Source organism: Chionomys nivalis, chromosome 10 (assembly GCF_950005125.1).
Source record: "Chionomys nivalis chromosome 10, mChiNiv1.1, whole genome shotgun sequence".
Classification (NCBI taxonomy): Eukaryota; Metazoa; Chordata; class Mammalia; order Rodentia; family Cricetidae; genus Chionomys; species Chionomys nivalis.
Window position 1 is genome coordinate 21,973,284 of NC_080095.1, and position 15,658 is coordinate 21,988,941.

The 15,658-nt window shown below is 44.8% G+C and overlaps 1 protein-coding gene across 1 annotated transcript in view; it reads right to left on the reverse strand.

The window, feature by feature from the left end:
* The window catches only part of Ak7 (adenylate kinase 7), a 61,565-nt gene that overhangs the window by 15,966 nt on the left and 29,941 nt on the right, over nucleotides 1–15,658 (reverse strand). Inside the window, exons 12-14 of the mRNA XM_057782800.1 lie at nucleotides 14,977–15,106; nucleotides 5,080–5,208; nucleotides 3,874–3,942 (exon numbers count right to left, since the gene is read on the reverse strand). Coding sequence (XP_057638783.1) covers nucleotides 3,874–3,942; nucleotides 5,080–5,208; nucleotides 14,977–15,106 — 328 coding nt within the window. The remainder of the gene's footprint in view (nucleotides 1–3,873; nucleotides 3,943–5,079; nucleotides 5,209–14,976; nucleotides 15,107–15,658) is intronic.

Genomic DNA, 15,658 nt, shown 5'->3' on the forward strand with positions numbered 1-15,658 from the left:
TTCCCCAGTGTCTGTTGTTATGTCTCCCTTTTCATTTCTCATTTGGTTAATTTGGATATTCTCTCTCTGCCTTTCAGTTAGTTTGGATAAAGGTTTGTCACTCTTGTTGATTTTCTCAAAAAACCAACTCTTTGTATCATTGATTCTTTGTATTGCTTTTTTTTGTTTCTATTTTATTGATTTAAGCCCTCAATTTGATTATTTCCTTTTCTACTCCTCCTGGGTGAGTTTGCTTCTTTTTGTTCTAGGGCTTTCCTAGTGTGGGATTTTTTCCAGCTTCTTTATGTAGGCATTTAGTGCTATGAACTTTCCTCTTAACACTGTTACATTGTGTCCCATAGGTTTGGGTATACTGTCCAATCATTTTCATTGAATTTTAGGAAGTCTTTAATTTCTTTATTTCTTCCTTGACCCAGTGCTAGTTCAGTTGAGCTTTGTTCAATTTCCGTGTATTTCTGGGATGTCTGAAATTAGTGTTATTGCTAAATTCTAACTTTAAGTTGTGTTGACACAATAAGATACAAGGCATTATTACATTTTTTTTATCCGTTAAGGTTTACTTTGTTATCAAGCATGTGGTCAATTTTTGAAAAGGTTCCATGAGGTGCTGAAAAGAAGGTATATTCTTTTGTGTTTGGGTCGAATATTCTATTAGATGTCTGTTAAGTCTATTTTGGCCATAACATCTGCTGTTGGAGAATGCTTCTGTATACTTTAAAGATTTGTCACTCATATTGGTTTAATAAAATGCTGATTGGCCAGTAGCCAGGCAGGAAGTATAGGTGGGGCAACGAGACTAGGAGAATTCTGGGAAGAGGAAGGGCTCAATCTGCAGTCACCAGCCAGATGCAGAGGAAGCAACATGAGACTGCCTTACTGAGAAAAGGTACAAAGCCATGTGGCTGAACATAAACAAGAATTATGGGTTAATTTAAGTTGTAAGAGCTAGTTAATAATAAGCCTGAGCTAATAGACCAAATAGTTTACTTGTGTTTTGTTGTTTATGCTTGCATTTGTGGTTTCTTATCATTTACCCAAATTTTCCATTTCCAGAATTCCCTTGGTTTGTATTTTCTTTTTCACCTCTATTTCAATTTTCAATTCTTGAACTATTTCCTTCACCTGTTTTATTGCTTTTTCTTGGTTTTCTTTAAAGGATTTGTTGATTTCTTCCAATTTTTGTTTGTCTTTTCCTCCACTTCTTTAAGGGAATTTTTCGTTTCCTCTTTAAGGGCCTCAATAATAAAATTCTTTTAAAGGTCAGTTTCTTCTGCTTCATCTGTGTTGGGATGTTCAGGTCTTGCTGTTGTAGAACCACTAGTTTCTGGTGGTGTCATGTTGCTCTTTATGCTGTTGAGTGTATTCTTACCTTGTTGTCTACCCATCTCTTCCTCCAGTCGGTAGAGGTGGGGCCTGTGTTTCAAGGGGTCCCTCTTTCTCCAATTGGTGTAGTTGGGAACTATGACTCCATTGAATGCTGCTTCAAGTGCAGGCAGAGCAGAGCCTCTGGCGATGGCTTCTCCATCGCTCAGATGGTAGCTCCTTCAGGTGCAGGTGGAGCCACAGTTCAGGTGCTCACTCCTCTAAGTGCCGACGAGGCTCAGGTTTCAGTGGTCACTGTACTGAATGATAGTGGATGCTGGCCGGGACACAGGTGCCCTTTCCCAGAGGAACTTCTTATGATAGCTTCTGGGAGCCACTGCTGGAAGCCACTGTTGCCGGCGCTCCTGGCAGTCGCTCAGCCCTCTCCTCTTGTCCTCTTTTCATACAATGTTTTGCTTTGGTTCATCGAGACCTGTCTCATAGATGTTCTTTCCCCAGTACATAGCAAACTACCTCTTCATGACTTCTTTTAAGGGTTACAGAGTCTTCACCTCTACCAATGCTCAGAATGAAGGGGTGATCCTGTCCTCAGACTGTCTGCTCAGACTTCATCCTCAGACTATAACTGTCTCCACCAAACCTCAGACTGCCTCCCCCAGATTATTAAAGGCTGACTCTAGTGACATGCTTTCTCCAAAAAAGTCACACCTCCTAACCTTCCCCAAATAGTGCCACCAACTTGGGACCAGGTGTTCAAATGCACGAGTCTATGGGCAGCATTCTCATTAAAACCACTGCCAGTTCTTAACTGCTGAGCCTCCCCACTCCCAGCCCTCAATGCAGTTTTTGCATGCTCAGTGCTCAACACATTTTGAGCTGAATTTTATCCAGTTGCCTTGGTGACAGCATAGGATCTACCGTGGAATTTGCAAAGAAACTCATTGAAGCGTTTGCCAATCCTAAATCAGGCAGCTGTTTTATTTGTAGTTATTATTGTTTCACTTTTTAAAATTTGTTTTGTTTTGTTTTTCGAGACGGGGTTTCTCTGTAGCTTTGGATCCTGTCCTGGAACTAGCTCTTGTAGACCAGACTGGTCTCGAACTCACAGAGATCTGCCTGCCTCTGCCTCCTGGGTGCTGGAATTAAAGGCGTGCGCCACGACTGCCCGTACTTCTTTTTTCTAAAGAAGTATGTCTACATGAAGGAGATAATAGAGAAAATCCATCTTTTAGGCATTTTGTGTTTCTGCCACTGGTTTCAGAGTCCCAAATACCCATCCCTGAGGAGGAGTGATTTCTCAGCAATCAAGAATGCTTGTTGGGCTAGGTGTGCTGGCTCACCCCTATAATCCCAGTGCTTGGGAGGCAGAGGCAGATCTCTGTGAGTTCAAGGCCAGTCTGGTCTACATTTTAAGTTCCATGACAACCAGGGCTACATAGATGCTACATGTCATAGGATTGTACATGTCATAGAGAGACCCTGTCTCAAGAAACAAACCAATACCTCCCTCCCAAAAAGCAGAAGCACTTGCTGCTCTTCCAGAGGACTATGGTTCCAGGTACAGACTTTGGTTCTCAGCATCTACACTGGGTCACTCAGAACTCCTCCTATCTCCAGATCCCAGGGATCCACACTGCTGGACTCCAAGGGTCCCTAAACATATACACACACCCCCACATACATACATAGATATCATGAAAAAGAAAGTAAATCTTTAAAAAAAATTCTTGCCAGGTGGTGGTGGCACACATCTTTAATTCCAGAATGTGGAAACCAGAGGCAGGTGGATCTCTATGAGTTCAAGACCAGCCTGGTCTACAAAGCAAGTTCCAGGACAGCCAGGGCTGTCTTATATAGAAACCCTGTCTCTTGGGGCTGGAGAGATGGCTCAGTGGTTAAGAGCATTGCCTGCTCTTCCAAAGGTCCTGAGTTCAATTCCCGGCAACCACATGGTGGCTCACAACCATCTATAATGAGGTCCGGTGCCCTCTTCTGGCCTGCAGACATACTCACAGACAGAATATTGTATGCATAATAAATAAATAAATTTAAAAAAAAAGAAACCCTGTCTCAAAAAACAAAAAGATAAAAATAAAAGGTTGTACAGCATAAGGAGATTGAATAACATTCCCTAAACGTGTCCTTGGAGAGGCTGAAGAGATGGCTCTGTAGGTGAAGTGCTTGCGGACAAGTACAAGGACCTGAGTTCAATCCCCAGTACCCACTGATATGGGGCCATCTACTTGGAAGTACTGGGGAGGTAGAGGCAGGTGGATCCCTCGGGTCACTGGTCAGACAGCCTAGCTGAATAGGCAAGTGCCAGGTTTGATGAGAGACTCTATCTTATAAAACAAGGTGATAGTTCCTGAAAATGTTACCTAAAGTTGACCTCTGTTCTCACAGGTATGTGTGTCCATGTGTATGCCTGTTCTCTCTCTCTCTCTCTCTCCCTCTCTCTCTCTCTCTCTCTCTCTCTCTCTCTCTCTCTCTCTCTCTCTCACACACACACACACACACAAATGTGACCTTGAAGAAATATTTTCAACGTACCAGGTGTAATTAATCTATCATAGGGAAACATTTTGCCTCTGACTTCTTCTTCTTCCTCTTCATCTTCCTCTAATAAAACAAAGATACGCAGTTATGCTTTTTAACATATCACTAGGCGTCATAGTAAAAATCCAAATATTGTTTTTTAATTAGAAAAATATTTTTCGCTTGTTGAGACAAGGTTCACTTTGTAGCACAGGCTTGACTTGAGTTCACAGAAATTCTCCTGCCTCAACCTCTCGTGATGTAGCTCAGGCTAGCCTTAAACTTGCAAACTTCCTGCCTATTCTCTCCAGTACTGAGATTATTATAGGCATATACATGCAGACCTGGCTTCAGATGTCATAGTATGTGCATATGTTTATATGTGTGTATACACGTGTGCTGCTGTGTGTATACGTATGTGTAATTATTCAGTTACTCCTTACCTTATTTGGGGGGACAGGGACTTTCAAGGAGTGTAATATTCACTATTTGGCTAGACTGGCTGGTCATCAGGCTCCAGGGTTGTCTATACCCCTGGTGGCAGGGTTTTAGGCACAGGTCAACATGCCCAGTTGGGTGTTGGGCATTAACTCTAGGTTCTCACGCTTACATGCCATGGCAGGCAGTTTAGGACTGAGCTGTCTCCCCAGCTGGCATATTTTAACTAGCAAATTGATTAATGGGCACCAGCCATAAACAGAATATTGAGCTTAGAAGTAATCTCATAACTCAAATACTTATTGACAGACAAATCAAAAAAAAAAAAAAAAACCATGGCAGGTGGATCTCTGTGAGTTCGAGGCCAGCCTGGTCTACAAGAGCTAGTTCCAGGACAGGCTCCAAAACCACAGAGAAACCCTACACTTGCTACAAAAAACAAACAAACAAATGCAAAATAAATAAATAAAAACAAGTAAATTAAAAACACAGATCCCAGATTTACCCAGGTGGTAGTGGTGCATGCTTTTAATCCCAGCACTTGGTTTGTGGTGGCAGGCAGATCTGTGAGTTCGAGGCCAGCCTAGTCTACAAAGCAAGTTCCAGGACAATCAGAGCTGTTACACAGAGAAACCCTCTCTTGAAAAACAAAACAAAACAAAACAAAACAAAACAAAACCAAAAAATAAACAAAACCCCACATATTCAAGAAAACAAACAAAATACTGTAGTTCCAACTTCTGAGAGTATGAACACGCGGAACAGAGAGAGCACCACACTTACGGTTGAACAGGTCTTTTGCTTGATCATAGGTCTTTGGGAATCCATCCAAAATATAACCTTGGTTCCTACAAGGCATAGATTTGAGCTTTTCTTTCATAAATCGAATTATATATTGATCTTCTAGCCGACCTGATTTAAAAAAAATACATATGTATATGTTACCATAACACACGATCTACACAAGGGCAAATGCTCTAAACTCATCGGGGAACTGTTGTGTAGGCAAAAATGTTATTGAAGACTCTTTCATTTTGCCCTTAAGGTTAAAAGCAAATGCTGTTGTTTGATTTTTGAGCATAATATGCTTTAGTGAATATTTAAAGTAGCAGTGAACTGGTCTACAAGAAAGAGCAAGTGTAGGCGGTGCCGCACGCACTTGGGAGGCCTGTGCCACAACTTGTGGAAGCTGAGTGAGTGGACTAGCATCAAGTCCAGCAGCATCAAGTCCTGCCTGCTTGCAGAATTTTCTCTGGGTTTACTTTTATTTTTAATGTATGTACCTGTGTGTGTGTGTGTGTGTGTGTGTGTGCGCGCGCACGCGCGCGTGTGTATGCCTGAGCATGTGTGTGCCTGTGTGTGTGTGTGTATGAGTGTGTGTGTCAAATGTATACAGGTGTCCTCTGAGGACAGGAGAAGGTGTTGGGTCTCCTGGAGCTGGAGTTAAACAGGTGGTTGTAAGCTGCCCAATGTGCTGGGAACCTCTTCAAAGATGACTCTAAAATGCCTAGCCATCTCTCCAGCCCCCCTCATTATTATTATTACGTTTTATTTACTTAGTGGGTATGTGTGATACACACATGCCATGTGGTGCATGTTGAGGTCAGAGGACAATTGTGGCCGTCAGGTCTCTCCTACTACCCTGTGGGTCCTAGAGGAGGTAGAACTCAGGCTGCCAGGCTTAGCGGCAGGCACCTTTACCGCCTGAGCCATTCCACTGCCCCTCAGTTCTGTTTTCAAATTATACCTTAATACATAGTAATAAATGCTTCCTTTGTGCGAGTTGAGTGAGGCAGTATTCAAGGATTTTACTAGGCAAGCAGTGGTGGCACATGCCTTTAATCCCAGCCTGGTCTATAGAGAGAGTTCCAGGTCAGCCAAAGCTACAAAAAGAAACCCTGTCTTGAAGTCCCTCCTCCCGCATGGAAAAAAGAAAGAGAGAGAGAGAGAGAGAGAGAGAGAGAGAGAAGAGGAGAGGAGAGGAGAGGAGAGGAGAGGAGAGGAGAGGAGAGGAGAGGAGAGGAGAGGAGAGGAGAGGAGAGGAGAGGAGAATGTACTTAGGCTATAACAGTGGTAGGATATGTATTAGCACAGCAAGGCCCTGGGCTTTACAACGCCTTCACCCTACCCTCCTCAGCAAAAATATTTGCTAGATCTGAACAGCAAACTCAAGCTGACTTTCAAAGGCTTTGGAAAGGGATGGAGCTGGAGCTTTATAGCGTCTGCCTGGCCTAAAGTGCGGAAGAGCCTGGATTTAGCTCCAGAACCATGAATAATAATACAGTTAGCACTTAAAGCAAAATAAAGCTGAAGTCAGAATGTGTCACCCCAACCCCCACATCTTCTTCTCTAGGCCCCATTTCTGACCTATGCCCTTTGGTCAGTTCTGTCTTTAGTCCCAGCCCAGATTTCCTGGAACTGCTAGGTATCAAAGAGTGACAGGGAATCTTTGCTCTACAGTAGGCTTGGCGGTTAAGCGACAGTGTGCTGCAGCTCTCTCTTCTCTAGCCAGCTACCATCAGCAGTGCTCACAGGCACAGCCTGTCTGTCCACGGCTTGACGAGGACTTACGGCAGCGCCAGTCTCGCAAGCCCCCAGAGACTTTCCCAGGGCACATACGGCACCTTCGACTGACTTATCAAGGAGTCTATGTTGTAAAATAAATAGTTTTGGGCCACTTGCTACTGTTATATCTCAAACCCAGGACAAATTAACTGATGTGCCTATTTAATATATCAAAGCAGGCCGGGCAGTGATGGTTCATGCCTTTAATGCCAGTACTCGGGAGGTAGAGGCAGGCGGATCTCTGTCAGTTTGAGGTCAGCCTGGACTGGCTCCATAGCTACTGAGAAACTCTGTCTCGAAAAACAAAAAACAACAACAAATATATATATCAAAGCAGACCTGACCACTGACATCTCTCAGGCTCTACCTGCTACAGGGGTTTGGCTGGCATACTCCACCCTCTACCTTAAACTCTCTAGCTCAGGGCTGGGCTGCTCTTCCCTCAGTTGCCCTTCCCTGTATAATTCAGCCATTTTGGTTTATACTGATTCCAGAGTCGTTTACCGTCCTGGTCTCCTGGCTCTCCCCTCCCCCATCTTCTTACATGGCCAAGCTCACAGTCTGTTCACTCTGGGCTCTCCCAGATGTCCCTGCCTCTGGCTGTGCTCTCCCTATTACCTAAAATAAGCCTTCTCCACCACACCTAGGAACAGTCATGTCCTTCCTTTTTTTTTTTTTTTTTTTTTTTTTTTTTTGAGACAGGGTTTCTCTGCTGTAGCTTTGGAACCTGTCCTGGAACTCTCTCTGTAGACCAGGCTGGCCTCGAACTCACAACTCACAGAGATCCTGTTGCCCCTGCCTCCCCCCCCCCCTCCAGTGCTGGAATTAAAGGCATGCACAACCGCCCAGTCATTGAGAGATATTTTAATGAGATCATTTTATTGTCACTAGTAGAATGATAACTGAATGAAAAAAAGAAATAAAAAAGGAAGGACATGGCCAGGTGGTGGTGGCGCACACCTTTAATCCCAACACTGGGGAGAGGCAGAGGCAGGAGGATCTCTGTGAGTTCGAGGCCAGTCTGGTCTAACAGAGTTAGTTCCAGGACAGGCTCCAAAGCCCCAGAGAAACCCTGTCTCGAAAAACAAAACAAAACTTATCTCTCAAACTGAGTGTCGTGTCAGAGGCCTCTGACAAGTCTCTGGGGGTGGGAAGAAGCTGAGGCAGGAGAATCGTTGAGTCTGAATCCAATCTGGGTTACATAGTGAGTTCCAGGCCAACCTGTACTACACACACACACACACACACACACACACACACACACGTCTCAAAAACCCACGTGTCAACAATTCTAATTAAGAATGAGGCTATAGTCCATTTGATAACGTGTTTGCCCAGCATACACTAGACTCCACGTTTGATCCCCAGCACCACAATACAGACCATGATGGCAATCCCAGCATTCACGAGAGAGGGACAGGAGGATCAGGAGTTCAAGGACAGTCTTTGCTATGTAGCCAGTTTGAGGCCAGTCTTGTCTACGTGGGACCCTGCGTCATCATGAACAAACAAACAAAATATGTAAAAGTAAAGCAAACCAAAAGAAAGCCGAACACTCTCCTTTCTTCTACTTCTCTGTGTTACACAGGTCACTAGGTAGTAAAGAGTCAGAAAATCTTGTGCTTCAGAGTGCCGTGCTTAGATAAACAAAAGAAGTCAAAGGTATTGGCTAGCATAGCCAAATTCCAACTAATGGTCACCACAACTGTCCTGTGTGGTTTCTAGTGGTACAAAGAAATAAGCCCAAACTTCAAAAGTCAAAGGACTTACTAATATTTGAACACAGTTTTCATTTTCTAGAGGGTTTATTTATTTATTTATTTATTTATTTATTGGTTTTTCGAGACAGGGTTTCTTTGTGTAGCCCTGGTTGTCCTGGAACTCTCTCTGTAGACCAGGCTGGCCTCGAACTCACAGAGATCCGCTTGCCTCTGCCTCCAAAGTACTGGGATTAAAGGCGTGTGCCCCTACTGCCTGGGGAGGGTATGTTTATTTACTTATTTCTCTTTGGTATGTATGAAAGTGTGTGTGTGTGTGTACATGTATGTATGTGCGTGTGAGAGCATATGTGCACTGGTGGGCATACCTGTGCATACATAGAGTCCAGAGGAGGACATAGGTGTCCTGCTCTGTCCCTCTCCACCTTATTCCCTTGAGACAGGGTCTCTCACTGGACCTGAAGTAAGGCAGATGGTCAGCAAGCTCCAGCTACCCTCCTGTCTCTACCCTCTACCCCCTCCACCAGCGCTGGGGTTACAGAAACCTAGCCGAGAACCTTGCCTACTTGCCTGGTTTGTTTTAAATGCTGCAGGTTGCCATTGCCCTCTACTGAGTCAGCAGAGGTGTGTCCAGTGAGGGAGAATGCGGTTCCTATAGCAGCTTTGGGTCATTGTGAGTAAGAGAACCATGGCCGGTGCAGTGGTTTGAACAGGGAATGTCACCAACAGGCGTGAATGTTTAAGACCTTGCTCCCCAGCTGGTGGTACTGTTTGGGGGATTGTGGCAGCTTTTGGGGGTGCAGCTTTATTGGGAGGGTGTACATGACTGGAGCATGGACTTTGAGTGTTTATAGTCTCACCCCACTTCCCGCTCGTGTTCTGCTTCAGGCTTGGAATGGAAGATGGAAGCCCTCCACTTCCTGCTTGCTGCCATGCCCCCCTGCCACGAAGGACTCTTATTCCTCTGGAACCGTAAATCCAAGTAAATTACAAGTTGCCTTGGTCATGGTGTTTCGTCAGAGCAATAGAAAAGTGATACGGAAGGTACACTAACACGTCTTTCTCTGGACAGCTGTGACCTCCCTAGAGATAAACCACGACCTTTGGCTCTATCTGAGACCCGGGGCTGTCCCTTTATGTTTATTTGTTCAAGGATAAATGTTACCGTGTAGACATGTGGGTCACAGCACAGTACATGGGAAGCATGCAAGAAACAGGATGGTTACCATAGAGGAGCAGACGAACCATCTCTCATCTTAGTTACTTGGGACAAGAGTAGTCAAAATCTGCTTAGCAAACAATTCAAGGCCAGGAGGTGGAGGCACTCAAGAGGCAGAAGTAGGTGGATCTCTGTGAGTTCAAGGCCAGCCTGGTCTACAAGAGCTAGTTCCAGGATAGGCTCCAAAGCTACAGAGAAGCCTTGCCTTGAAAAACCACACACACAAACACACACACACACAATTCAAATAGAACATTAACTTTAATTTGCATATTGTATTACCTCCCTACATATTTGTCATTTTGTATTTTAAAACAAAACCAAAAATAACATTTATTTTGGGGGCTGGAGAGATGCTCATTACTTAAGAGTACTGGCTGCTCTTCAGAGACTCCGGTTTTTGATTCCCAGCAGCCATATAGCAATGCACAATCATCTGTAATTCACATTTAATTTTTTTTTTTTACTTAAAGAACATTTATTTTTATTTCATGTGTATGGGTGTTTCTTTCTTGTGTGTGTACCATATATGTGTTCGGTGCCTGTGGAGGTCAGAAGAAGGTGTCAGATCCCCTGGGGCCAGAGCTATGGATGGTTGTGAGTCACCATGCGAGTGTTGGGAACTGAACCCAGGTCCTTTGCGGGAACAGTCAATGCTCTTAACCACTGAACCACCACTCTCGTTCCCCTCATTTTGTGTCTTTTGATCCAACTCTTCCACCTCCTCTCCTTTCTTTAATATTTTTCTCTCTGTATTTGACTTTATTTATTTATTTATTATTTAGTCATTTTTATTTTGGGTTTTTCAAGACAAGGTTTCTCTGTGTAACAGCTCTGGCTGTCCTGAAACTCACTACGTAGACCAGGCTGACCTTGAATTCACAGAGATCTGCCTATCTCTGTCTCCTGAGTGCTGGGATTAAAGGTATACACTATCATGCCCCACTATCCACCTTATATTTTAAGACAGGGTCTCTCACTGAACCTGGAGTACCTGATTTGGGTAGCTGGCTGGCCAGTCAGCTCGAAGGACCCACCTGTCACCAGCTCCCCAGTGCTGGGTTAGGGATGTGTGCCAGGCATCAGAATTCAGGACCTCATGTTCATACAGCAGGCAGTCCTACCAACTGAGCCATCTCACCAGCCACCCCATCCCACCCCCTTTTGTTTTTTTTTAGACAGGGTCTCTTTATTCATCCCAGGCTGACCTGGAACTCACAACTCTCCTTCTTCAGCCTCCCCAGTGCTACATTGCAGGTGTGAGCCCCCATACCTGCCCATGTATTCTTCACTATGTTAGGAATTCCCACTCTGCTTTCCATAATAGCTGGACCTGTCTACTTTATTTTTTTTTTAATTAATTAATTAATTAATTTATTAATTTATTTATTTATTTATTTTCGAGACAGGGTTTCTCTGTAGCTACGGAGCCTGTCCTGGAACTAGCTCTTGTAGACCAGGCTGGCCTCGAACTCACAAAGATCCGCCTGTCTCTGCCTCCCGAGTGCTGGGATTAAAGGCGTGCGCCACCACCGCCCAGCTGGACCTGTCTACTTTAAAATGAACAAATGAAGTTGGGCAGTGGTAGCACACGTCTTTAATCCTAGCACTCCCAAGGCAGAGGCAGATGGATCTCGGTGAGTTCAAGGCCAGTCTGGTCTACAGAGAGAGTTCCAGGGCTACACAAATAAACCCTGTCTCAAAAAAGAAAGGAAAGAAGGTAGGAGTGAAGCCCAACTACTGGGTGCAGCTTTTAAATTTAAAATGGGTTTCTTCTTTTTAATTGTCAGTCTACTTTTTTCAACATTAGTAGTGATTAAAATGTTACTATTAATCCACATTCATAATTACTAAAATGGGGTTTAAAAGTAGATGCCAGACATGATTCTCCAGTATCCTGTGTACAGGGAAGATACTCAATGGACACAAGTGTAAACATTTGTCCTTTTGTTTTTTTTTCAAAAGGGGGTTTCTCTGTGTAGCTTTGGAGCCTGCAGTGGCGGTGCACACCTTTAATCACAGAACTTGGGAGGTGGAGACAGATGGATCTCTGAGTTCGAGGTCAGCCTGGTCTACATAGTGAGTTTCAGGACAGTCAGGGCTACACAGAGAAACCCTGTCTCAAAAAACAAAACAAACAGAAAAGAATCCATAACTAAGGCACTCCGGCAGAGGGCAGATGAAGTGGGAGCTACGCCCAGGGCCTTGAGGTACCCGCCTATGGGGCTGTGAAACTTGTGTTGCTGGAGATCTTGGGACTGAGACAGGTCATGTGAGAGAAGAGCAAGCTCCCAGGTGTTCTGGACACCTGTCTCTGCAGAGGGTTCAAAGGTCTTGTTTTGTTCAAACATACTCAAGGTTCATGTTCTCAGTTCAAGTAAACACAGACAAGAGGGACTGTTGGACAAACTACATCCTGGTTTTGTTTCTGTTGCTGTGATAGACTATCCAAGCCAAAGCAACTTAGGGGGATATGGTTTATGGTTCCAGGTTCATGGTCCATCATTGCAGGGAAACCAAAGTGGCAAGAACATCCACTATCAGGAGCAGAGAGAAATGAATGCAGGCATGCTAGTACCTAGCTCTCTCTATGCTTATACAGTCCTGAATCCCTTGCCTAAGTAAGTGACTGATGCCACCACGGACCACTGAATCTCCCCATATCATTTAGTAATCAAGACAATCTCCCCCAGACATACCCACTAAAGGGCTCTAGCAAGCCCAAGCATAGCAAACGTGGTGCCCGCAGGTTTTGCCTTTTACCTTTCTCCCCCTTGCTAAACTGTTAGATTACATTCCTAAAGCTAGCCACCAAGGTCTGTTCCCTTATTTAGCCACTGACACATTCCTGAGACTGATCACCATGGCCCAACTCCAAAATACATTATTTTGACTAACCTGATCAGCATCCCCAATCAGAATTTACCAACTCGTCCTACCTCATTCTTACAGGGATCTCCCCGTTTTTCCTCTTAAATTTAACACTTGTGCTGGGCGGTGGTGGTGCACGCCTTTAATCCCAGCACTCGGGAGGCAGAGGCAGGTGGATCTCTGTGAGTTTGAGGCCAGCCTGGTCTACAAGAGCTAGCTCCAGGACAGGCTCCAAAGCTGCAGAGAAACCCTGCCTCACAAAACAAAAAGCAAACAACAACAACAACAAAAACAAAAATAAAATTTAACACTTGCAAATCTATTTGCTGCTGTTTCTGCCTGGCTCAGACTCGATCACCTTGTCTCTTCACCTTGCTTCATAAAGGATCCCTTTGCATTTGGTTTTTGCTTGGAAATCGGTGTTTGGGTGTGGTCTGCGTGTAATCCAGGGTCCAGAGAGGAGCACCCCGAAGTGCTAGGATACCGTCACCCACAGTCCAACCTGATGGAGGGAATCCCTCATCAGGACTCTCTCCTAGGTGACTCTGGGCTGTGCCATGTTGACATTTAAAACCCACCATTAGGGGCTGGAGAGATGGCTCAGTGGTTAAGAGCATTGCCTGCTCTACCAAAGGTCATGAGTTCAATTCCCAGCAACCACATGATGGCTCACAACCATCTGTAATGAGGTCTGGTGTCCTCTTCTGGCCTGCAGACATACATACAGACAGACTATTGTATACATAATAAATAAATAAATAAATAAATAAATAAATAAATAAATAAATAAATATTAAAAAAATAAAAAAATAAAACCCACCATTATAGCCGGGCGGTGGTGGCGCACGTCTTTAATCCCAGCACTTGGGAGGCAGAGGCAGGCGGATCTCTGTGAGTTCGAGGCCAGCCTGGTCTACAAAGGGAGTTCCAGGACAGGCTCCAAAGCTACAGAGAAACCCTGTCTCGAAAAAAAAAAAAAAACCCACCATTATGCTTGAGAAATTAACAGAGATCTTCCTACAGTGAGAGAAGACAAGGTAAATAATTCTAACTTCATAGAAGTGGGGGTGTGTATTGGGTGCCAACAGAGGGAGGCCACGGCAAAGAATCACACATTTGAGGATAGCCTGGGCTATAACAGAAAGACCCTATATCAAAACATCAAAGCAAAGCAGTACAAAAGTCATTTTGACTCATCCCGTAGGTTGAAGATAGGACACCCATGCCAATCTTGGTGCCAAAAGTGTGGTATTCCAGGAAAAATCTCTACAGCGATGGTTCTCAACTTGTGGATCGTGACCCCTTTGGGAGTTGAAAGGCCCTTTCACAGGGTCACACATCAGATATCCTGTATATCAGATATTTACATTACGATTCATTTCAGTAGCAAAATCACAGTTATGAAGTAGCAATGAAAATAGCTTTATGGTTGAGGGTGACCACAACATGAGGAACTGTATTAAAGAGTTGCACCACAGGGCGGTTAAGAACCACTGCCCTAGAGGACCAAGGAGGGCAGTCGGGTCCTGTGCCCTGGGATACACAGGGGATGGGTCTTGGCTCCTGGAAGGCCACATGGAGAAGAACAGTATGCTTCCAGTACATTCTGCCGTCTGGGGCTGCCATGTCCCTCTCACCCAGTCTTCACTTAGCACCACCCAACCCTGGAGCAGCAGAAAGAGCCACGAGCTAGAGCAGAAGACGGAGGACAACAAGAAAGCCACTAGAGACCCTGACAGGGTGGGAGCCCCAACCACTGACCTCACTTAGCGTGGTTTGTGTACCATGCTGGAAGCCCTGTGTTAAGAAGAATCATGTTTTGGTGATGCTGTGGCTCACTTATGAACACTAAGAAAGTACTCTCTCCCAGAGCTACGCTGCCAACTCCTCATTTTTTTTAAATTAGGAAATTATCATATAGTCACCAAAATATTAACAATAAGTTTTTTTTTCTGAGAGATGAGACTATAAATTAAACTTCTTAGCACTTTACTTCTGCGAACAGGCAGCTTAAAGGGAAGAGTTTGTTTTATTTATATGTGTGCATCTGAGTGTGAATTTGGGCCTGTGAGGGCAGTACGTGTGGAGTCTAGAAGGAGCTATCAGGTGCCCTGGAACTGGACTTACAGGAGTGATACTTATGTGTGGGTGCTGGGAACCAAACCGGGGTCCTCTGGAAAAGCAGCCAAAGCTCCTGACCACTGAACCACCTTTCCAGCTCACAGGCAGCATTTTATAACCAGACAGAAACCCACAGCAGCTGCCGTGCCAGCCCGGCACAGCTCTTGCCCGGGCTCTGTGCGTCACCTGCATTCTGCTCCATGCTTTCCTTGATGCCATCCAGGAGCTCCTGGGCATCCTCCACATTCTCCTCTTCTTCCTCCTCTTCACCTTCCTCTTCTCCTTCCCCGGTCTCCTTGGGTGCCACAATCGCCTCCTGTGTGCCACACGGATAACCAAGCTGACTGTGCCCAAAAGTGAGGGTGTCACTAACAGTCTGACCAGTGAGCCTGGAAAAAGACTCAGTGGGGAGTGTACCTAGTAGCAGACATACAAAAGTCTGCAGGATATGTGTATCTACCAAGATGGATAAGGGCCTTAAGGCTTTCCTTAGCTCTACTTTTAGGAAGAGAGTAGCATAGTCAGTGTTAACTCCACAACTGCCTAGGAGCCAGCAATTCTCTAAGGTACTAGATTATGCCTTCTCTCTCTCTCTCTCTTCTCTCTCTCTCTCTCTCTCTCTCTCTCTCTCTCTCTCTCTCCCTCCCCCTCCCCCCCTCTCCTCTTCTCTCTCTCTCTCTTTTTTTTTTTTTCAAAAAAATTTTATTTGAGTCAGGGCCTCACTATCCAGTCCTAGCTGACCTGGAATTCCCTAGCTGGCTTTGAACTCACAGAGACCTACCTGCCTTTGCTTCCCCATCATTTGGTATCAAGGCATGCACCACCATTTGGGGGGTGGTGGTTATTTATTTATTTATTTTTTCAGGAC